The sequence below is a fragment of the Sphaeramia orbicularis genome, chromosome 5, assembly GCF_902148855.1.
Source record: "Sphaeramia orbicularis chromosome 5, fSphaOr1.1, whole genome shotgun sequence".
NCBI lineage: Eukaryota > Metazoa > Chordata > Actinopteri > Kurtiformes > Apogonidae > Sphaeramia > Sphaeramia orbicularis.
The window spans coordinates 55,648,969-55,672,789 of NC_043961.1; the positions used below are offsets into that span (position 1 = coordinate 55,648,969).

At 34.9% G+C, this 23,821-nt stretch overlaps 1 protein-coding gene across 3 annotated transcripts in view; it reads right to left on the reverse strand.

Annotated features, from left to right (window-relative positions):
• Positions 1–4,151: 4,151 nt before the first annotated feature.
• The window catches only part of lactbl1b (lactamase, beta-like 1b), a 74,201-nt gene continuing 54,531 nt past the window's right edge, over positions 4,152–23,821 (reverse strand). For all 3 annotated transcript variants that reach the window (XM_030134444.1, XM_030134443.1, XM_030134445.1), the window contains 2 exons: positions 11,310–11,415; positions 4,152–5,497 (listed from right to left, as the gene is read on the reverse strand). In XM_030134444.1, coding sequence (XP_029990304.1) covers positions 4,519–5,497; positions 11,310–11,415 — 1,085 coding nt within the window. In that variant the 3' untranslated portion in view covers positions 4,152–4,518. The remainder of the gene's footprint in view (positions 5,498–11,309; positions 11,416–23,821) is intronic.

The window sequence follows — 23,821 nt, forward strand, 5'->3', positions numbered from 1 at the left end:
TAATAATGAATATATCTGTAAATCAACACCATATTTACGTTCGTTGACATGTTTATAGATTGACTTCTTGTGTCATCTCACGCAAATAAACAAATCATTGCATTTGTGATTTAATGGAAAAAACGATTACTTACTTCTGGGTTTTTTGTACATTTAGTTAATATTGGTAAAGTTTTGCGCATATGTCCAATAAAAAGCGACTGCTGTGGTCTGAGGGGGGTTTCACACCTGCATATTTGGCTCAGATCAAAGTGGAAGGTCTGAACTCAGGCAGATATCAAAGTCAGCAGCTGGAGAAGGGCACAACCGAAACTCACTTAAAACCTGAAAATTCTGTCAGTGAACGAACACGTCTGTTACCTGTCATGACAGATGTCGACAGCTTGAAGTGTTTATTAGCAGCATTGAAGGCTGACGTACATGTGCTGGTGTGATGTGTTTTCGCAAATTCACTTCCCATCTCAAAACTTTTTGCTGGTGTTTCTTCGTCTTGTGTTTGCTGTTCTTCTCATATGGTTGTAACTTCATCAATTACCAGCATCATTCCTAAATATCAAATATGTTGGAAATAAATCTATGGAGAATTACTGGCAGTATGCGGATCTTGAGACATAAGACCACAGTCTTTACACACCGCACACTACTTGAATTTATCATCCATAGCAAACAGTGAGTGAGCATGACTGTAACAGACTGGGCTCACATCCAGAATCCGCCTGACAGTTGTTAAATGTGTGCCAGCTTAAGTTTGTGAGCTGTATTGATGCTTTTTAACTCTTGTACATACCCTGGCTTACCTTTCTCCCTTGTTTCACTCTCTTTTTGCCTGGACTTCACTTTTAACAAACATACCAGCGATATCTTCTGATACACCTTAATGAACAGTGAATTTGCATATTTCGATAAATGCAAAATTCTTTCTTTAAACCTACGTGTCATGAAAGAACTTGTAAATAAACTCAGTTTGTTTTATTGATGATATTGTTCAACAGTGCCTGCATAATCTACCTGCTGTCTTATACTGCACTTGCTGTACATGCCTTTGAAAGAAATCCTGTAGGAACAAAAAAAATGTGTGCAATCAAATCTAAACTGAATAATAAGATATTGGACCTGGTTGTTTTTGCTCTTATATTGAAAATCAATGTTGTTGTTGTTCAGTAAAAAGAGGCACTTCTCCGTGCTTCAGTGGAAAGAATGTATATCTGTGAGTTTTTTGCCGCTCTTGCATTGTCTATTGTTGCGTGGCTGACCCGCCATGTACATGATTTGATTGATTGGTAAAGCTCTTGTTCACTGTGATTGCAACGTTCAGAACTGATTATGGTTATCGTTCAGTGTCTAATTTCAATGCTACACAAATAAAGCTGTTTTCTTATTGACTGTTGTTGCATGCCACTGTTTTCCTGATTATATGATTGAAATGTGCAAAAAGAAAAAAGAGTTCAATCAGACACAACAGCTGCATAGTTGATGTCAAGAAGCTTAATGAGACATCTAAAAAAACAAAAAGGAACATCTTGAACAATAACAGAGATTCAAAGCCAAGTAAAATTTCATAAGATGCTACACTTTTGTTCCAGTGAATGACAGGGCCATTCATCAGGATAAAATTTCATCTGCAGGATATAACAACATGGCGTTGCATATTTGACTGCCTGTTTGATTTCATTCATACCAGAGTGAAGAAGAAACAATGCATTTATTAGTTTAGATCTCATTGCTTTCACAGGTCTTCTATCTCATTCTGTGTTGCACCTGATACTCCAAAACAAATCAGCATTTTCAATACTTGTGACATTTCCATCGCTTGTTCGCACAGGCCGACAGCGCTGCCACACTGAAGAATGTGCAGAATTGAGGGCAGTGTATTATTCACATTGGTGAGAGGGGTCTGGATGAATTGGAGTCAATTTTTAGGGATTACACAGCAAAGAGTCACACTGGCGTCAAAAGCCTTCCTGTCCTTAATCTCCTCTGCTTGGAAAGAAATATTCTGCATCAAAGTGCGCAATTATAACCGCTTCTATTTGAATACAAGTAATGCGAACTGGGTCTGTTCCTTCTGGGCATACAGTTATCCTGACTTTCATCACAAATATCAGTTCATGACCTGAGATACATATGTATGAGCAAATGAAATGAGTGAAAATGAAAAATATGGAAATATCCATGAACAGGGCTTTTTTTTGGTAACACTTATTATAATAAGTACATACTATGAAGCATTAACAAATACTGAATTCATCATTTACAAAGCATATTTCTGACATGAATACTCATTAATATATGGTTTATAAGCACAGTTATAATGGTTTTACTCATCATTAATAAGCTCATCTACGTTGAGCTTAATGATTGTATGTTCATACTTCATAAATTATGGATTCAGCATTTAAAAATTCAGTATTGCATCACTTACAAACCAGTTATGATGTGCATTTATGCTTGCACATACACTATTCAGACATGTACTAATATATGTTAGTGGGTATTTTATACTAACTCACACATTTATTTTCGAATAGATGTGCTATAAACAGCTATTAACCTGTTTAACCCTGACCATATTTTCAGGGGAAAAACACCTAAAAAGACATACCCAAAGTAAATGAAGAATTACTTCACAATAATAAGGTTCATATAGATGTTCTTGGTGTTTATGGACATTTAGAGACCTCACAGAATCTATTCCTATTGTCTAAAATATTGTATCTATTACTATGCCTCAGTAAACTGTAACAAACTAAAAGAGAAATTAGAATTTTTTATCCCCGCCTGTTTTTTTTCGGCTGGATTGACAATGATATGCATAAAGTAATTGTTCGTGTCGGAGATTTTTAATAGCGTATATTTCACCCCACAAAGATTAAAAATCATGTTTGAACATTAAAGTTTGCACTAAAATACACTTTTGATGTACTTTTATTAACATTAGGGTCTAAACTTTGAGCAAAAGTTGAAAAAAACATTCATTGTCCTGATTTATTATATTTTTATCGTAGATGAATATTAATATAATTTTTTCGGCCCGCGGGCGGGCTGATAGGGCTAAAGAGGTTACAGGAATTCATTATTTCAGGTAGTTATAAAGCACTTACTACTCATTAATTAAGTATATGGTGTGAGCTCATCTAAAGTGTGGACTATCTATGCCATATAAAGCATTTACAAATGAGATTTAAAGGTTGGCAATACCTAAAGCGGGGGTGTCAAACCCCTTTTCTTTCAGGGACCACATCCTCCCAGTATGATCTGAAGTGGGCCGGACCAGTGAATTAATAACATAATAATATATAAATAATGTCAACTCCAAACATTTCATTGTGTTTTATGGTGAAAAAAGTAAAATTACATTATGGAAACATTTACATCTATAAACTGTCCTTTTAAAAATGTGAATAACATGAACAACCATGAAAAAACTGAAATTTATTAAGAGAAATAAGTGAAATTTTAACTATATTTTGCCTCTGCTTATCATTTGTAAATGTGCATTACAACTTACAGATCACAATGGATCTGAAAATACACAAAATATTTTACTAAGTGGCAGAATATTAGTAAAACTGCACATACTTCTCTTTGGACATTTCTAGTTTTTCATATTTTTTGTGAAAGGCTAGTTTGTAAATTTACACATTTTCACGTAATTTCACTTTTTTTTTTACACTAAAACAGAGGAAAAATTTGGAATTGTCATTATTTGTAGGTTTTTATTGTAGTATTTTTATTTTACTTTGATCTGACCCACTTGAGACTAAAGTAGGGCTTTTTTATGGCCCCTAAAGTAAAACTGTTAATATCTTGAGTGTTATTTTTGCATTTCACAGGTTCATCCTGCGGGCCAGATTGGACCCTTTGGTGGTCCGGATTTGGCCCCCAGGCTGCATGTTTGAGACCTGTGACCTAAAGGCTCACAAAAGTCTGAGTTATTCTGAACAAAGGAAAGACACAGTACAGGGGATTATCAAACAAACTGCATGATTGAATGATGAATGATTATGAAGGTTTAGTAAAACATTTATAACTGTGCTTATATACCATATACTAATGAGTATTCATGTCAGAAATATGCTTTATAAATGATGAATTCAGTATTTGTTAATGCTAAACTAATGCTTCATAGTGTGTACTTATTAAAGTGTTACTTTTTTTTCTTTTTTTTTTACATTTTTTTATATGAACACTCAAGGACAGACAAGCCAAGATAATGTTGAAGGAATGTTAATGAAAGCAGGGAAAACACAAATACTGTATCACCACTACTGTGTCAGGTGTGCTGAAGGACTCATGATACAGACAGTCATATAAATCATTCAGCAAATTCATTATTTTTGGTGCGACACATTATACAGCTTAGTTTCTGGGTCTTTCTCAGATGCGTGTAATTGATGTGCAAAACAGCTCCCATCTTCTTCCTTTTCAGCATTCAGCCTCCTCTTTGTGTACAATCCACACAGACTGTACCCCCGTGGCACAGTTATTTGTCTTTAGGCTGGACAGTGTTCCCACAGTTCAGCTGGAGAAGGATGGTCTGCGAGCTATCCTTACCACATTATACGTGTTCAGTCCTGGCGCATCAAAACCTGGCGAAACACCCCGTTTGTCAAACGTGTAGAAGTTAAATAACTGTCCGTCCTGGGCTTCCAGGGACACGGAAGCCGAGCCAACCCGCAAAACACAAGGGTACTCTTTATCAAACACTACTCTAAACACTCGTTCCACCAGGAAGTTGAGTTTTATTGTTCTGTATTTTTCTGGAATCAGCTCCTCGATCTGTGGCCCAAACTGCTGCATGATTAGAACTCCATCCGGTCCAGCTTTGATCTCATAAAAGGTGATGTTACTGTAGGTGAAAAAGCCGACGTAAGGATCTGGGTTGGGTGGAGCAGAAAGCACCTTCTTGGCCTCCCTGAAGGCTTTCTCTATAGCTGGGATTATGTGATTGTAGGATTTGGTGACCACGTCCTGCTTCTGAGACCGGCTGCCCGCCATGAGCACCACCAAGCCCAGCTTCAGCCGGGGCACCAGGGAGAAGGTGGCCGAGTACCCGTCCAGGTCGCCGTCTTTACGCAGAACCTCGTAGCCCATCAGCTCGTTGACTTCCCATGGCGTCCCGGTGCGGTTGGCAAAGTAATCCTTGTCGCACCTGAAGAGTGGGGCCAGCATGATCTTCAGCGAGTCTGGTTCCAGGACTTTGCGGTGATAAGCGCCCAGTAGCATCATGGCGAGCTTGGCCAAGTCTGCAGCAGTGGAAAACATCTGACCCGAAGGCCGGTACCAGCCTAGATCGTAGAGCGGTGCTGGTTTTCCGTTGGAGTACACGCCCACAGCCATCTGACCCTGAAGTCCCGGAGTCACGTCAAAGCCGGTGTCCTCCATCCCGAGTCGGTCCAGGATGTTGTCTGCGACCCACTTCTGGTAGTCCACGCCGACCACTCGTTCGGCCATCACATGAGCGAGGAGGGAGAAGGCGAGGTTACTGTAGTGACATCTGCAGGCGAATGGAAGAGATTCAGGTTTGTTTTTGAAGACAATGAAGAGAAAATGTACCCTCCCCTGATACACAGGGGCGTGGAATTGTGTAGGGACACTAGGGACATGTCTCTACCAATATCCAACCACTACTGTGTAGTCACTAGGGATGTAATGATATGAAAATTTCACATCACGGTTATTGTGACCAAAATTATCACGGTTAACATTATTATCGCGGTATTATTGAAATTGTGCTCAAAATGTTCAAAAAGTACTTATACACACACTGAAATAATTTAACCAAGCTGTATTTTGACAAAAAAAACCAACAACAACAACAACAAAAGAGCCAAATAAAATAATTGGCACAATGTACCTTCTGTTGCAGAAACATTCAAATACTAACCCTTAGTGGTCTGAGCCTATTTTGGCCATTTTTCAGTCCTTTTGATTTTGCCTTTATATACTATATAAACAAATGTTTACTATACCCATGTTTGGTATCTTTTTTTTTTTCAGCACAATTTCATCTATATCATCTGTCTATTATTTTTTCTCACTTTAACCTACTATAAAAAACAAAAGGACAGAAAACACAAAAAATATATAAAATCCGATTTGAAAAATGTATATAATTTATTGCATAAATAACACACAGATGCTTAACAAACCTTTTCAAAGACTTTAAAAGTGGATATCGGTTCCAAATATTAGGTATAGAAAATTAAAATTGTAATAAATTAAAACTATACTCAAATATTTGACATAAAAGCAGATCTTTACACAGGGTTTTTTTCCCCTAAAGTGCGGTAATCAAACACGGTTATCATGAGAATTAGAATTTAAATGGTAATACTAACCGTCTGCAATTTTACCGTGGTTTATCGTTATACCAGTAATCGTTACATCCCTAGTAGTCACTATTAATCCAACCTCTGTCCGTAGTGTTTAGTCAATGATTCTGGCACACAAAGGGTTAACAGTTGATCTCTGCTAGAAGTCCCCGCCTCTGATGTAAATATCACTCTCCGATTGGCTCTTTGGTTTTGCTAACATACATGTGATTGGCCGTCCCTGCTGTCACTCCATCTACTTGTAAAAGGAACCTGCTAGTTGGACCGCTAATGTAAGTTTTCAATATGTTTACATTTGTTCTGTCTGAGTCACGTTAGCTAGATGGATTTGAATATCAGTGTTGTCATTTACACGTACATTTGTACATGTGTTTGTTTGCGTGTGCGCACGCGCCCGTACGTGTGTGCTCAGTAATTAGGTTTTGAAGAATGTCAAAGAAAAGAACACTGGACAGAAGACACTTCTTTAGGAGTCAAACTGTAAGTTAGTTTAAGGGTCTAGAACTGTAGAGGCTCAACACAGATATTGAATAAAAGACACTATTTAATGCCAAACAGAAACACTTTTTAAAAGTCATTTTACTTATTATTTTCATGTATTGCTATGGAAGAAAGCAACTGTTTGAAAACACAAATAAAGAAAATTTGTGGGGAAAATACAATAAAACCTCAGACTGTAAATGTGATTCTAAATGTGATTTTATCCGTATTTTTGGGGAATAAATTACATGTAATAATTAAAAGTAAAAGCCTTTTTTGCTCAGGCAATAACTGTACCATCAAACTGTATGATCATTGTATCCCTAATCTGTTCATATGTCATGTATCAACATATTTATGTCAGGTGACAAACAGTAGAGAGGAGGAGGAGGTAGAGGAGGAGAGGCTGGAAATTCACAGGTGAGGTTAAATAATGTTGGATATGTTAATCATGAGAATAACTTTGCAGAATGCATTCAATTCTTGTATTGTCTTTAGATATTCAGATATGCATTATAAACATGACAATTACTGAATTTTTTTTCTGACTATGATTGTTTGCTTGTTTGATCAGCTCTACATGACATGAATTACGAAATGCAAAACACATCAACTTTCAGGAGTGCTGCCTTCAAGCACTTTTGTGTCCCTACTAATGTCAAAATCAAACCTACTCCCTTGCTGATACATACAGTTATTTAAGCACATCGAGTCCAAAAATTCTGAATCCTTAATGGCGGAGCACAATGCCAAAAGCCAGCTGCTGAAAAACAAATGACTTTAATGACTGTGGCGTGTGGGACACTGCAACAGTTAGACTTGACACGTACTTACACAATGAATAATGTGGGTCCTTCCACATTAACCGCACAGGTAATGATTTTTTAAAAAACATTCATGTAAAAACCTCTAAATCCATTGGACGTTGACACCCCCTAAAGCTCTGCTCCACATCCTGTTTAGTTCTGACTTTTTGAAGTGGAGCCCTTTGAGCTGAATGCCATTAACAAATATATTCTAAGCCTCATTAACTGCGTCTCTCAGGGGATTGGGCTGAAATTTGCTCTTTACAAGAAACCCTGAGGATAATGTAACAAGAAATCATAGTATCTTGCATCAGGAGTCTGTTCATGCAGTTCTGTGAAACAACTGGTAACAAAGCTGCCATTTAGTGAACAATGTGATATAATTAATTTCTTACAACATTGTCATCATGTAAAAATGTATTGTATGAGAAAATACCATCCAGTACAGAAGAATGAGGAGGAGGAAACTGACATGTTTTGTTTATAACAGACAGAAGAAACTCTAGATATAAAATGTCTCTTGATTATTTTATCCTCTTTACACATTTGTCTGAAACTTTAGCATTATTAGAGAATGTATCATTGAGCTATGGCTATAAACATATTTTTGACTTAACAGTGACCTTTGACTACCAATATATTTTCATTTAATGTAAAGTACAGCGAGTCAAAGTGAAGGTTTGTGCAAACTTTACCACATTCTGTCAAACTGTTTCTAAATATGGAACCACATCTATAACATATTCATGTAAATATCTGTTGCTAAAATAAAATAAATATTTGTTTCCTGAGCAAAGAGTCTTTCACTTTCAGAAATTAATATAGTAATGAATAGTTTCTACTCTTTTGAAACCACATGTTGGTTGTGCATCAGTATAGTTCTATATTTATGAGTTGTTTCATCCAAAATAAAATACCAACTGCCAATGATATTTTGATTTGAGCAAATTATCATAGATCAGGGGTCTCAAACATGTGGCCCAGGGGCCAAATGCAGGCCGCCAAAGGTTCCAATCTGGTCCGTGGGATGAATTTGCAAAGTGCAAACATTCCACAGTCAAGGCTGCTGAACTCATTTTAGTTCAGGTTCCACATACAGACCAATATGATCTACAGTCAAATAATAACAGCAGAAGAACCTACAAAAAATAATGACTCCATATTTTGTTCGTAGTTTGATGTGAAAAAAATATTACATTATGCTTATAAATAATGACAACTTCAAATATTTGTCTTTGTTTTAGTGCAAAAAATAACATTAAATTATAAAAATAGTATTTACATATACAAACTATCTTGTAACAATAAAACATGAATAACCTGAACAAATATGAACAACCTGAAATGTCTAAAGAAAATTAAGCAAATTTTGACAATTTTCTACCTGTTACTCAGTTTAAAATCAGTCTTTGTAGATCTGATCCATAATGCACATGTAGAAATGATAAGGTGAGGCATAATATTGTTAAACTTGCACTTATTTTTCATAAGAAATGTAAGTTTTTTCAGGTTACTCACATCTTTTTTGTTTGGATAGTTTATAAAAGTAAGTATTTTCATAATTTTGTGGGGGGGTTTTTGCACTAAAAGAAAGGCAAAATTTTGGAGTTGTCATTATTTAAAGGTTATTCTGATATTATTTTACTGGAGATCAAATCTGCTGAATGTGGCCCCTGAAAGAAAATTAGTATGAGACCCCTGTCATAGGGTTTCTTGGATATTTAGTGCAAAGTTAACCCATAAAGAGCCACCTGGGACCAAAAGCATCCACTCATTTTTCATGTTTAATAACTGTTGATCCACTAATCCTATCAATACATGTAAATAATTGACGTAAAATGCAGTTTGTCATCTTTTCATAGTCATCAGATATGACCCATTTGGATGTTCAGAGGCTCTGTACTGAACGTGGAAACACTGTCATCTTCTACAACACTGATTCGCCAGTAAAACCCATGGAGTTTGACAAATGACTGTTTTTTGAGGTTTGTTTTTATGTTCAGTTAATGATGTATTTTGCTGAAAAAGTCACTTTTTCTTCAGTTTTCTCTGTTTTTATATTATAACCATTGAATCTACTCTGAGTTTTCATGAGCGTCTCCATGATCAGTTAATTAAATATAGAGAAAAATACATTATTTACACTGAATCATGCAAAATACATAAGATAATACCATAATAAATGGTGATAAATCATTTAAGAAAGGTTAAAAAGAGAGAAAAATCCATGTAGGAGCTGCCATAAATGTTGCACTAGGTCTTTATGGGTTAAACTCAATACAGTGAAAAATAACCAAATGGAGAGGCTTGGAATACACATTTACTCTAAATTACAGAGGTATTTAGGGCAAACATTGAGGATTTTCCAAGATTATGGACATAGGTTTACTCAAGAAAATCCATGGCATGAACTGAGAGAGGATGAGTTTGTATAGAGTTTAAAGATGTTAGTAATATACACGTAGAGTATGACAAAAAATACCTGATGGAGACAGTAATGTCAGTGCATGTTATGTAAGATAAGATAAGATAAGATAAGATAAGATAAGATAAGATAAGATAAGATAAGATAAGATAAGATAAGATAAGATAAGATAAGATAAGATAGGATGAAGACAAGATAAAATTTGATAAGATTAAATAAGATTTGATAAGATAAAATAAGATAGGAAAAGAAAAGATAAAATAAGATGAGAAAAGATAAGGTCAGTTCATATAAGAGAAGAGAAGAGAAGAGAAGAGAAGAGAAGAGAAGAGAAGAGAAGAGAAGAGAAGAGAAGAGAAGAGAAGAGAAGAGAAGAGAAGAGAAGAGAAGATGAAGAGAAGATGAAGAGAAGATAAGATTAAATAAGATTAGATAAGATAAAATAAGATAGGAAAAGATAAGGCAAGATAAGATAAAATAAAATAAAATAAGATGAAGACAAAATAAGATAAGATGAAGATAAGATTAAATAAGATAAAATAAGATAGGAAAAGAAAAGATAAAATAAGATGAGAAAAGATAAGATAAGGTCAGGACATATAAGGTAAGGTAAGGTAAGATTAGATTAAATAAGATTAGATAAGATAAAATAAGATAGGAAAAGAAAAGATAAAATAAGATCAGATAAGATAAAATAAAATAAAATAAAATAAAATAAGATGAAGACAAGATAAGATAAGGTAAGATGAAGATAAGATTAAATAAGATTAGATAAGATTAAATAAGATAGGAAAAGAAAAGATAAGATAAGATAAGATAAGATAAGATAAGATAAGATAAGATAAGATAAGATAAGGTCAGGTCATATAAGGTAAGGTAAGATAAGATAAAATAAGATAAGATAGGATAAGGTAAGGTCAGGTCAGGTCAGATAAGATGAGAAAAGATAAGATATGAAAACAAAAGATAAGATTAGGTAAGATGACATAAGAAAAGAAAAGATAAAATAAGATGTAAGAAGAAAAGATAAGATTAGGTAAGGTAAGATTAGGTAAGGTAAGATAAGAAAAGAAAAGATAAAATAAGAAATGAAAAGAAAAGATAAGATTAGGTAAGATAAGGTAAGGTGAAATGAGATAAGATAAGATAAGATAAGATAAGATAAGATAAGATAACTTTCTAATGAGTGTGTTCTTAACAGTTAAGCTTCATTAATACTAATCGGTGTTAGGACACTGAAACAGAAATAGTCATAAATCTTACTTGGTTCCTGGATCTGCCACGAGGACATCATCTTGCAGCAGATTGATTGCAGATTGTGTTTTTCCTTTCCAAAGCAAATTTGTAGCTCGGAGTCTTCTGGGCAGGCCTGGATTGACCCACAAGGAGACAGTATTCAATAAAAACGAGGAAAAAAAGCAACAAATGAAGTGTATTTGTATGCATTAGATGTTCAGCTCACTGGCTTCGTTTCAATTTAAGACTCCAAAATCTCTTGAGTTTTTATTTCAGTCTGTTGCTTCTGACCACTTCACTTGTCGCAGCTCTTCTTTAGTCTCATGTATTTCCTTGAATATGAATATCATCCCTGATTCTGCAAGGACACTGAAAACTTTGACTCTCGCTGTTTTATTGACTTAGTTTTTGCCTTTTATTGATCTTTTAAAGCTGTGGCTCCATGTCTACGGAACGATTTCCCTCTGTCCCTTCGGTCCATGGACTCTGTTGAGACTTTTAAACAACATCTTAAGATGTGACAGGTTAAAATGCCATATTTTTTTGTCACTTAAAAAGCGCATTATTTCTTTGAGATGTCCTTAATGGGTTATTAAGACATCTGGTTGTTCTCAGGTATTATTATAGATTTGTATGTGTTGGTACTGAAGTGCACAGGTGCAGTAGGGTTACATTTATGTTTAATTAATGAGGGAAAATATGGGTTTATATAAATTTAATATTACATTTGAAATTGTTGTTATTAAAATGATTACATATTTTGTTTAAAAATCTAATGCATTTACAAAGGTTTTATTTTAAACAAGTGATACACTATTTTGTTCGATGTTTAATGTCTGATTGATTCATGCTGTCTAGAAGGAAGAAGTTGAGCGCATGTGCGTCGTTGAGATTATTGTTGTAATGGCGGCTGTTGAATAAATCACACACGTGTCTGGACACGTAGCGAATCCGTTGTCATTTCAATAAGACATACAACGCAGCCATCTCCCTCGAACGTCCGGGCGGAGAGCGCAACAAAGTTACTCTTGTTTAAGCAGGCATTTTAAATCCAAACTGACTCAGAACTGCTACAAACTGACTGACTTAATGTATTTATTGCATTTAAACTGTATTTTAACAGTTTTTTTAACCCTTTGACTAATGAGTTATGAAAACCTTAGTCAAGATTTTTTCCTGAGTGTTTTTATTCCTCTTTAGGCATGAAAAAAACAATGCGATTGAATTTTTTTTAATGAACCTCTTTTTCATGGAGTTACAAAAATGTCCACTTATCTGGACCTTATGTGTTTAATTTTTGAAGCAAAGAAACATTAATTTAAAACACAATATCAGGAAGTGATATACTGTGTGAAAACTACACTGTAAAAAATGACTGTAGAATTAACACCAAAAAGTTGTAAAATTGTAACATAAAAAAACTGTAAGTGACAATACAATGCAAAGTTGTTTATTTGAAAAGACTTTTGTGTCAATGATTAAATCAAATACAGCTGTAGTTTTTACAGGAAGAATATGTGAACAAAACCAGATTTGTATGTAGAAATGATGTATTTCTATTGATTTTAGAAAATAAAACTGTAAATTGAAAAACAATGTGGTGCCGTTTAAATTGCAAAGACCATAATGTTGAAATAACAGCACATTTGCTTTTTTTTTTTTTTTTTTTATAAAAAAGTTATAAAAAAGTAAACATTTAACAATTTAACATTTTAAACTTGTAAATAATGGGTTGGTAGAGTTGGTAGAGCGGCTTGTCCAATAACCAAAGGGTTGGTGGTTCGAATCCTGGCTCTGACTGTCCATATGTCCAAGTGTCCATGGAAGACACTGAACCCTGAATTGCTCCCAGTTGGACCTGGTGGTTTTGGAAACTGCTTTGGACACCATGAAGGTGTAGAAAATGTGCTAAACAAGTGCAGTCCAGTTACCATTTAAATCCAATGTTAAATCTACATGTTTAAAATGTTAAATCTACATGTTACTCCGTAAATATGTTTACAGTTGGATGTGTTTTTTACAGTATTGTTCTGGAAACCACAGCTGCCAGTTTTTTTTCCGTAAAAACAACAGGATTTTTTTTTTTACAGTGTATGAAATAAAAACATTTTTGATGCAGCTAATCTGTTATCTCACATTTTATCATACATACTTTTACAATACTAGTTATTACTCACTTCATGGAGACACTGTGCAAAAAAATTAATTACATTAGTTACAGTCGAATAAAAATTAGCAATTGATTTACACTCAAACATGTTATTGCAGATCAGGTTTATCAAGAACAGCAAAGTTACAGTAATGGTATGAATTACAGCGTATGGGATGGTGCATAAGCGTCCACTGTGTTGGGTAATATGCAACTAAAACAACAAAACCCATGAATATACAAGAGAACAGCTGTAGAATAACTGTCCACTGTACTGACCACTATGCATGAAAAGGTTAATTGCATTTTAAACTGTATTTTATTTGTCTTGCATTGTAAAGCACTTTGTGACTCCCTGTCTGTGAAAAGTGCTCTATATATAAAATTTACTTTCTTACTTATACCAAAGATCCTCTGTAAACACAGATGATGCGCTGTGAAAGAGTTGATTTGCTGTTTCCTAAGTGGGCATGCTCAGTAGCATTTAATAAAGTCTGTAGAAGCTAATAATGTAATAACGACCCATAACGTACGGGTCATTATTACGTTATGGGTCGTTATTACATTATTGGCTTCTGCAAGGTCTAAATAAGATAATTATGCACTAATACCAGTTTTCTTTCAACTATTTTATCATCCTTATCATGGCTGCTGAGACAGAGATGGGCTTCAAACAAAGTCCATTTGTCTACTGATCTATGAGTCTGAGAATTTTCATTTTAATATCAGTACGCTCAGAAGATGTATGGTTTGTGAAATATGTCCAGTTTTCATATTTTGTAGCAATATAATAATAAACTTTCTTGTCCTTAATCATCTTTGTTAATACTCGTTATGTTAGTTCTCCCTTGGAAAATACACATTACTGTAGGTGCACAAAAAATATGAACCTATCCTTTATAGTCAGTTCTATGTCAGTGTTACTTTGTGAAAAAGATGTGAGATATTTTCTTTTCTCACCCTGTGTGTTACCACAGAGAGGGATCGAAAAAGAAATCCTCACTTGATGAAAAACATCCTTTTTTGGGCTTCAACAATCCTACCCCCTTCTGTGGACATGACAGTGTAGATTTGGCTGATCATAGGTATTTTCAGACAGATACACGGGTTAAAGACATGATTTACTGCTGCAATCGACCCTCACAAAAGTGTCTACAGTCAGTCTTACATCGGCCACAGTGTACCAGAGATTACTGAATGCATTTTTCAACCACAGTCATTCTAACCTCAGAGGCTGATTGATGCATTTATTACCTCCGCCAGGAGGTATTGTAATCACTTTGTGTTTGTTTGTTTGCGTGTTTGTTTGTTTGTTTGTTAGCAACTTTACAGGAAAACCATTCCAACCATCTTTACCAAATTGTACCCACAGATAGGCCTCGGCCCTGGGACCAACCCATTAAATTTTGGGCCAAGTAGGCCAAAGTTCAAGGTCACAGCAAGGTCACAAAATCTACAATTTTCCTATCTCTCATCATTGAGCAATTTTCGAAAATTCATAAAAAATTCAGAACGACTCACATTAAGCTCCAATTTGATCCACCCGTAGCTTATAACAATATCTTGTATCTGGCACAAAATTGTCCACATCCATTGTGGAATGTGGACTCTGTGGACATTTACATTTATCACTGAAAATCCCATTTACGACACATTTTTCATTATAACTCAACAAATATTGATTGGAATTTAATATAATTTGACATACACATGACTGGTACTAAGCTTCAACTTTTTCTGCTGTATGGAACAACCTTGAAACTGTTTAATTTAAAAAGAAATAGTCGATCCACACATGCACACCGTTCGGGGTGCTTGGCGGAGGTTTGTGTTCTCTGAACACTTGTTTAGTAGATAGTTTTAGAGTTTAGAGGAGATTTGTCATCTGTGAAGCTGAAGGCCACTCACCTCTGGAACCACTTTACTTCTACACTTACATACAGACTGACATTAGTGCCCATGGACAGAATAAAAGTAAACAATGCGCTGACGTGAGGGCTCGGTTCTAGATCCTCTGATCCAGTTCATTCCTTTACTTTCTTTACTTTCTTGGTAAATTCCGTTGGATTTTTCAGTTGAATAACCTCTCAGCTGGCATGTCTGTTTCTGCACATGAAATTTGACACCATGGCAATGTGGCCCTATTGTTTATCTGTGGCTAGGTAAGCCACTTCAATGATGATTCTATGATTCTGGACATAGCAACGTGATTGGCCACTGGGATCTCATTGTATTCCAAAATTACTAATATCTTTGAAAATATTGGTCCTATCAACTTACTGTTTTCACTAGTCTCTTCCTTGACCAAAAATACATAAGTATGCCAAACTGCAGAAGTCAGCTCTTTCCAGATTTTGTGTGATGCCCAAGACACACAGATAGAGTCCACTTCCCTCTTATAATATAGATAAGCTGTGTATTTTGAGGATGTCTGAGAACTGGTGAAGGGATTTTGTCATCAGTTTATGATGTGAAAGTAGCTAAATGATAGTCAGATTTAGGCTAATATATCAGGTAGTTTTAATGAAATAATATCAAATTGCTGTAACTAGAAGCACTCGGAGAGCGCAGACCTCCGCCAAGGCTGATCAGTGCCCCCCCCGTGGGGCCCCCCCCACCCCCGATCACCACCAAAATTTAATCATTTCTTCCTTATCCCATTTCCAACAAACCCTGAAAATTTCATCAAAATCTGTCCATAACTTTTTGAGTTATGTTGCACACTAACGGACAGAGAAACAGACAGACAGACAAACAAACAAATCCTGGCAAAAACATAACCTCCTTGGCGGAGGTAATTACCAATAATAACCACCAACAAACCCTCACGTTATATATGTATTTAGCATGTTTAGCTATGTTCATAATATGGTCTTAATGAAATAAAAAATAAAGAAATAAGTTGCTTTAAGGTGAGACACTAGCTAATGTTGGCTAGCTAGCTTAGCACAGTTATTACTAATCAACGAAAAATGTATCTGCAACCATTCTTAAGTTAAAGTTAAAGTTGACTTAACTTAAAACAAATTTAAAGGTTAAAAATAAAACAATTCTAAGAGTCCTAACAACTGTGTGCTACACAGACCAAAGTTAGTTATAATCTTATCTCCATTTGTGAACCAATGAGGAAAAATTCACCGGATTTATTAAAAACTAGAAGCACTTGGAGAGCGCAGACCTCCGCCAAGGCTGATCAGTGGCCCCCCCCGCGCCCCCCCCCCCCCCCCACGCCAAGGAGGTTATGTTTTTGCCAGGGTTTGTTTGTCTGTTTGTCTGTCCGTTAGTGTGCAACATAACTCAAAAAGTTATGGACAGATTTTGATGAAATTTTCAGGGTTTGTTGGAAATGGGCCTCCCCGTGGGCCCCCCCACCCCCGATCACCACCAAAATTTAATCATTTCTTCCTTATCCCATTTCCAACAAACCCTGAAAATTTCATCAAACTCTGTCCATAACTTTTTGAGTTATGTTGCACACTAACGGACAGACAAACAGACAGACAGACAAACAAACAAACAAACCCTGGCAAAAGCATAACCTCCTTGGCGGAGGTAATTAACTGAAAAGCCATTAAGTTCTAATATAATGATGTTGAATCAGGTTTTTGTTTGGATTTATTTATTTTCTGAAGCTCATGGAGAAAACTATTTCCTCTGTGGGAAAGACAAAGTTGATCTGTAACACTATGTATTAGATGGAATTATAAATATTATAACCTGAGGGGATCTGCACCAACAGTTCAGGGGAATAAAGGTGTCAAAATACACTGTTGCTCATAAAGTTGGAAGAAAATAGCTTTACGAATTCTCATGAAATGATTATGACAATGCATTTTCTTCTTGATAAATTAAGTGTAACTGGGACTCAGTATAATCCTTACACCAAAGGTTATTACTGATATGTATAAATAGGAATAAAAAGAGGAATGTGTCTGAAAACAACATTATTCCAACTTTAAGGATAAAGTCTCTTTATGTATCTTCTATTTCATGAAGGTCATCACAGAAGAATTGTCCAGTTGTCCTTTGGAATGTGTCTGGGCCAACACTGAAATGTCATAGACTGATATTCTAAGCAGCAAAACTGAACAGACATGACAGCAGTGGGTAAAAAGAGCAGGGTCAGTGATAATCGCTGTTTAGATTCAGAAAGATGGGACTCTACTGGTGTTTACCAGGGCTTGGGACAAATGCTTGGAAACATAGATAATCAAGGAAACCTGGTGCAGCTTCAGTAATAGTCTGCAGAGTTTTTGGTTGAACTAGTTCTGACTGGACTGGACTAGACAGTTGTTTTCACCCATAAAGACCCAGTGATACTTATGTGGCAGTTCCCAAACAGATTTTTCTCTATATTTATCACCATTTATTCTAATATTATCCTCTTTAGTTAGAGTTTTTTCAGTTAAGATCATGTATTTCACTGTATTTAACCCTTTCATGCACGAATTATGAGAACCTCAGTCAAGATTTTTTTCTTGAGTGCTTTTATTCCTCTATAGCCATGAAAAAAAAACAAAAAAAAAAACAATGTGATTGAATTTTTTTAATGAACCTATTTTTCATGGAATTACAAAAATGTCCACTCAGCTGGACATCATGCATTTAATTTTAGAAGCAAAGAAACATGTATTTACTGATATTCTATGAGGTAAAAACATTTTTAATGCTGCTAATTTGATGTTTTCTCACATTTTAACAATACCTGCATATAGATAATATGGAAAAAAACGAAACAAAACTGTTAATTACAGTTTAATAACAATTAGCTTTTATATATATATATATATATATATATATATATATATATATATATATATATATATATATATATATAGTCAAACATGTTAGTGCAGATCAGATTTATCTAGAACAGCAAATTTACAGTAATGGTATGAATTACAGTGTATGGGATGATGCATAAGCGTCTAATGTGTTGGCTGATATGGAACTAAAACAACAAAATCCATAAATATATAAGAGAACCCCTTTCAACAGCTGTCCACTGTAGTGACCACTATGTATGAAAGGGTTAATTCACTGATCATATAGATCACAGGTGTAAAACATGTGGCCCGGGGGCCAAATCCAGCCTGCCAAAGGGTCCAATCTGGCCCCTGGGATGAATTTGTGAAAGGCAAATCATTTAATTCAGGTTCTACATACAGACACATACAGTCCAATTAGATTTTAAGTGGGTCAGACCAGTAAACTATTATCATAATAACCTATAAATTATGACAACCCCAAATTCTCTCTTTGTTTTTTAGGTGTAAAAAAGTAAAATTACATGAAAATATTTACATCACCAAACTATACTTTTACAAAAAACATGAATAACCTGAACAAATATGAACAAATGGAAATGTCTTAAGAAAAGTACTTTTTTTTTCAATTTTACCAATATTCTGTCTGTTACTAAATCTTTTGTGTGATTGTAATGCACATGTGTAAATGATAAACTGATAAACCGAGGCATAATATTATTAAAATTGCACTTGTTTTTCTTAAGACAATTCAATTTGTTCATGTTATCCAGATTTTTAAGGAAACTTTGTAGATATAAACCTGATCACAATATAATTTTACTTTTTTCACTGTTATTATTTTACTGGTCTGGCCCACTGGAGATCAAATTGGGCTGAATGTGGAACTGAACTAAAATGAGTTTGACACCCCTGATGTAGCTGTTCATTAAAAGTCAGAGTAATTTCAAAGGTTATTATATCAAAACAGTGAAAACCGAAGAAATAGTGACTTTTTCAGTAAAATCTATCATTAACTGAACATAAATCCAGTGTGTCCATCCACTGTCATTGATCCAACTCCATGGGTTTTACTGGTGAATCAATGTTGTAGAAGATGACGGTGTTTCCACGGTAACTACAGAGCCTATGGAATGTCCAAATGGGTCATATCTGATGACCATGAAAAGATGACACACTGCATTTTACATCAATTATTTACATGTATTGATCGGATTAGTGGATCAACAGGTATTAAACAGTTTAGATCAGGAGTGGGTTTTGTTGTCAGTGACTGTTTGGGTCTTTATGGCTTAAAACTGCCCCTCCTAAACTTAGTGTCTGGATCAATTTTTCAAGAATTCCAGCTGTTATGTAGTGTTTTTCTGCTTGGATAACATTGTATGTCATAACTTGAGGGCCCATTGGTTCATGCAAGATGGTGCAGGTGCATGCAGTGGGTACCAAGGTTATTATCGTTAACGAAAACTAACGAAATGACAAAAACTAGAATTGTAAAAACATTTTCGTTAACTGAAATAAATAAAAACTATAATTAAAAGAAAAAAACGACAACTAACTGAAACTGTATTGTGTGCTTACAAAACTAACCAAAACGTATAAAAATTATGGATAAAATTCCCTTCGTTTTTGTCTTTGTAAATGTCAGATTGATATGAAATCGATTTATTTCCCTCAAGCAATTTTAGCTGCTGGCACCATATGATATTTAACGGTCCATCACTTCTTGTCACTTGTCATTTAGAGTCGTCTTCTCATCCCCATTCTACCTGGAAAGTTTGGAGAAAGCAGCAGAGTCCTGTCTGGGATTTATTTGAATTCGATGAGGATAAAAGATATGAAAAAAGTAAAACTAAACTAAAACTAAGCATTTAGAAAATAACGAAAACTAATAAAAACTAGCAAACCTGCTCTAAAAACTAATCAAAACTAACTGAATTAGAGAAAAAAAAAATAGAATGGGAACCTAAATAAAAGTAAACTTTAATGAAAAATCCAAAACTATTATAACCTTGATGGGTACAGTGCATGTGGGACATTCCGTCCCAAATCAACCAGATTTCAGAAAGTGCCCCGCATGACCCCCTCAGAAAATTCTGAAAAAATTCACCTACCAGCTAAACGAACACATCCTCAATTTTAATGTCATATCTGTATTTTTGCGAAAAATTGAAATCAACCCATTTTATTCTTTGCCCTACAGCAACACTTTTCATTGAAATGTAATCTTTTTGCAGTATATTGTTACATCTTGACCATAAGAATCCATGCAAAAAAAAAAAAAACCATAGGTCTCTACATTCACCCATTATGGCACAGTACAAGCCTGAAGAGAGAGGACATTTGGAAGAATTAGCCTTTTGGCCTGATTTCAAGGCCTCATGGACCAAACATGAAGGCACCTACAATTATTTTGATGCAAAATATGGTCTTTTCAGGGGGATTTCAGCCCAGACAGTAAGTTTCAGCAGTGTGGGTTGAATACCCTAAGAGATATACAGTCTACTCTCGTTATACCGCCAACTTCCATTGACGGCCAAATTGGCGGTATAGCGAAAATGGTATTACAACGGGTTGCGTCCATAATGTGCATGTCTTTACTATATGATGTCTATGCTGCCTCCGTTAACCCGTTCTAATTGCGTTTCTAAATAAATCTTGATTCTGTTATGTTGTAAGGGATCATTTAAAGTGGGGAAACATTTTAAGCATTATTATACCGTGTCGGGAAATGACACCCCATCATCTTGAGGCTTTGGCTTAATCCCACGTCCTCTTCCCGACATCCTGACCTACTGAGTGTTCTGCGATAAATGAACGGTGGCCGTTCCGTAGACCTACTCGTAGCTTGTCGCGATCAGCGTCTGGCGCGTTTGTTTCAGTGCATTGTTAAAATTTATGTGTACTCGATGGCAATCACGCTGGCGGTATAACGGTCGGGAAATCAATGGTATAAGTGTTGTTTGTGCGTGGAACTGGGCTGGCGGATGGCGATAGGCGGAAATGGCGGTAGCTAATGGAATAATGCATTGGGGATTTTTGTGCAATGGTTTTGGTCGGCGGTGAGCGAAAATGGCGGTATAACAGCGGGCGGTTTAACGAGAGTAGACTGTAGCTCCTCAAAGTTGGCCGAAAAGCAAATTTGCAAAATTTAAAGAAAAAACATTCATTTTCAAAGGGCTGTATCTCCTAAACTATTACAGATATGACATTAAAATTTTAGATGTGTTTGTTTATGTGGTAGGTGAACAAGTGTGAATTTTTTCAGAATTTTTAGAGGGGGTCATGTGGGGACCATTGGTTGAATTGCTATGGAATGACCCATGTGTATGCATGGTGGCTGGAGTTCATATGTGTAATAGGGCACATAACAGAAAAATCAGACAGTCTTCTGGCTCTTTTGATATCTGTCTGTTCTTGCTTGTAAATGGCAAGTTTTGACGAAGACACGCTTCTTTGTATGTCCATTTCCTTTTTGTATTGGACATTTAGTCATTTCAATAGCATGACCCACTTGCTCATGTGAACCTCTAGTCCAGAATGATAGTGGAGGATGTCAGATCTATCTATAGAACTGACAAAGTACTCCAAAAGTGTGAAAATAGGTCTGGCTGTATGAGATTAGGCTTCCCATTTTGAAGCAGAATATTAAAAATGAAAAGAGAGAATGCAGTTCTAATAATAATAATACATCCATGTGTATAGCATTAGATCCCGTAAGAAATAGAATCAGCTGAAAGCAGACTGACTTTAACCTTTTCCTGCATGAACTTTTTAATACTAATTGTATTTTTGCCATAAAACCTATTCAATCACATGTCTTCATTATCTTATTTCTTTTATCATAATTCCCAGCCATTCAGTTCCCTGCATCAACAGTTTAACATGTAAAGGTATGAATTCTTTTAAGCATAAACACACTCATAAAGCTCTACCCACAAAGAGAATATATCGCTGATTTAAGAAAACATATTATTTCAGTGTAAACCGGAACTGTCCACTGTGGTGAATGTCATGAATCAGTGATTAAATTCTGGAAAAACTTCAACTTCAAGGATTAAACTGTGAACAAACTATTCCATAAATATGTAGATTAGTTGAGAATTTCTTTGCAACCACATGTTTTGGAATCATTACACAATACTGAAACAAAATTGATGTTTTTATAGGCATTTGAAATTTAAAAAAAAAAAAAAAAAAAAAATTTAAAAAATTCATAAAAAATTAAAACTTTGACCTACTTTTCCCAAAATGTAATGACATCTTTTGTGGGTCACTGGCAATCTATAAACCAAATTTGGTATGAATTTAACCAATAGTTTTGCTGCTAGAGTGTTAACAAGCAAACAAACAAACAAATCGAACCAAAAACAATACCCCGTGCCTTCCCTTCAGGGGGTGGGATAATAATAATAGTAATAATGATTTTGTGTCTGAATGGGGTGTTTTAACATGTATATTTGATATGTATATATTCAGAGTTTTATGTATGTTTGTAAATTTAGAGGTTTATATATATGTATTTTTTTCTTTCTTTTTTTTTACCATTGATATTTTCTTTCCTGCTATGTGTTATTATACCTGAATGGAGCAACTGTAACACACATTAATTTCTCTCTGGGATTAATAGAGTATTCTGATTCTGAACATGTTTTTTTGTAAGTTTGGGTTTTTGGGAGACATTATATTTCTCTATTGGTGTAAAACTGAAAAGGATTTGGGAATCTTTTGACATAGGTTGAGTTACTAAAAGGTCACGGTATATATCATTATATATCGTTAATATTGTTAAGTGTCATTAGGTGTGTGTTTTTATGTCTAACCACTTTTATTTTGTCTAGATACTTTGATTGTCTTAACTGCTTTTACTTGTTTTTAGCTTAGTTTTAGCTGCTTTTTTTTGATCAATGGATTTTTTAAGTCTTTCAAACATATAAAAAGTACGACAAACACTGAGACATATAGCAGAGGTATAAGACGCCACAAAAAATAAATAAATAAAATAAAATTTAAAATTTAAAATTTAAAATTTAAAAAATTTAAAATTAAAGGGTTCCACTATGTAATTACCCAATCACTTTGTACACAGCACACATTATCCAGAGTCAAGGTGCATTGTCAGCTGTTCTACGTAAGAAATAAAAGGATGCCATACCACATTACACTTCCCCATTAATCCACTCAATGTGTAGTTTTAGCTGCTTTTAATTGTTTTTTAGCTACCTCTATTTTGGCTTTCGTATATGTTTGTTTTTTTTTTGTTTTTTTTTTGTCAAGCCTGATTGCACTGTTCTGAAGAGCACCTTAAATTTCATCATACTGACGTCTTGTGTACGGAAGCGTATTGCATTCACACAAAAAAAATAAATTCGGCTCTGTTTTTCCAAATTAACAAGATAATTTTCTCGTAATTATGAGAACAAATAAGTTTTAAAAAATTCGGCTCTGTTTTTCTGAATTAACGAGATGCTGTTTTCTGAAAAATTTAAATTCGGCTCTGTTTTTCTGAATTAACGAGATAATTATCTTGTAAAAACAGAGCCGAATTTAAATTTTTTCAGAAACAGTATCTCGTTAATTTGGAAAAACAGCCGAATTTAAATTTTTTCAGAAAACAGTATTGG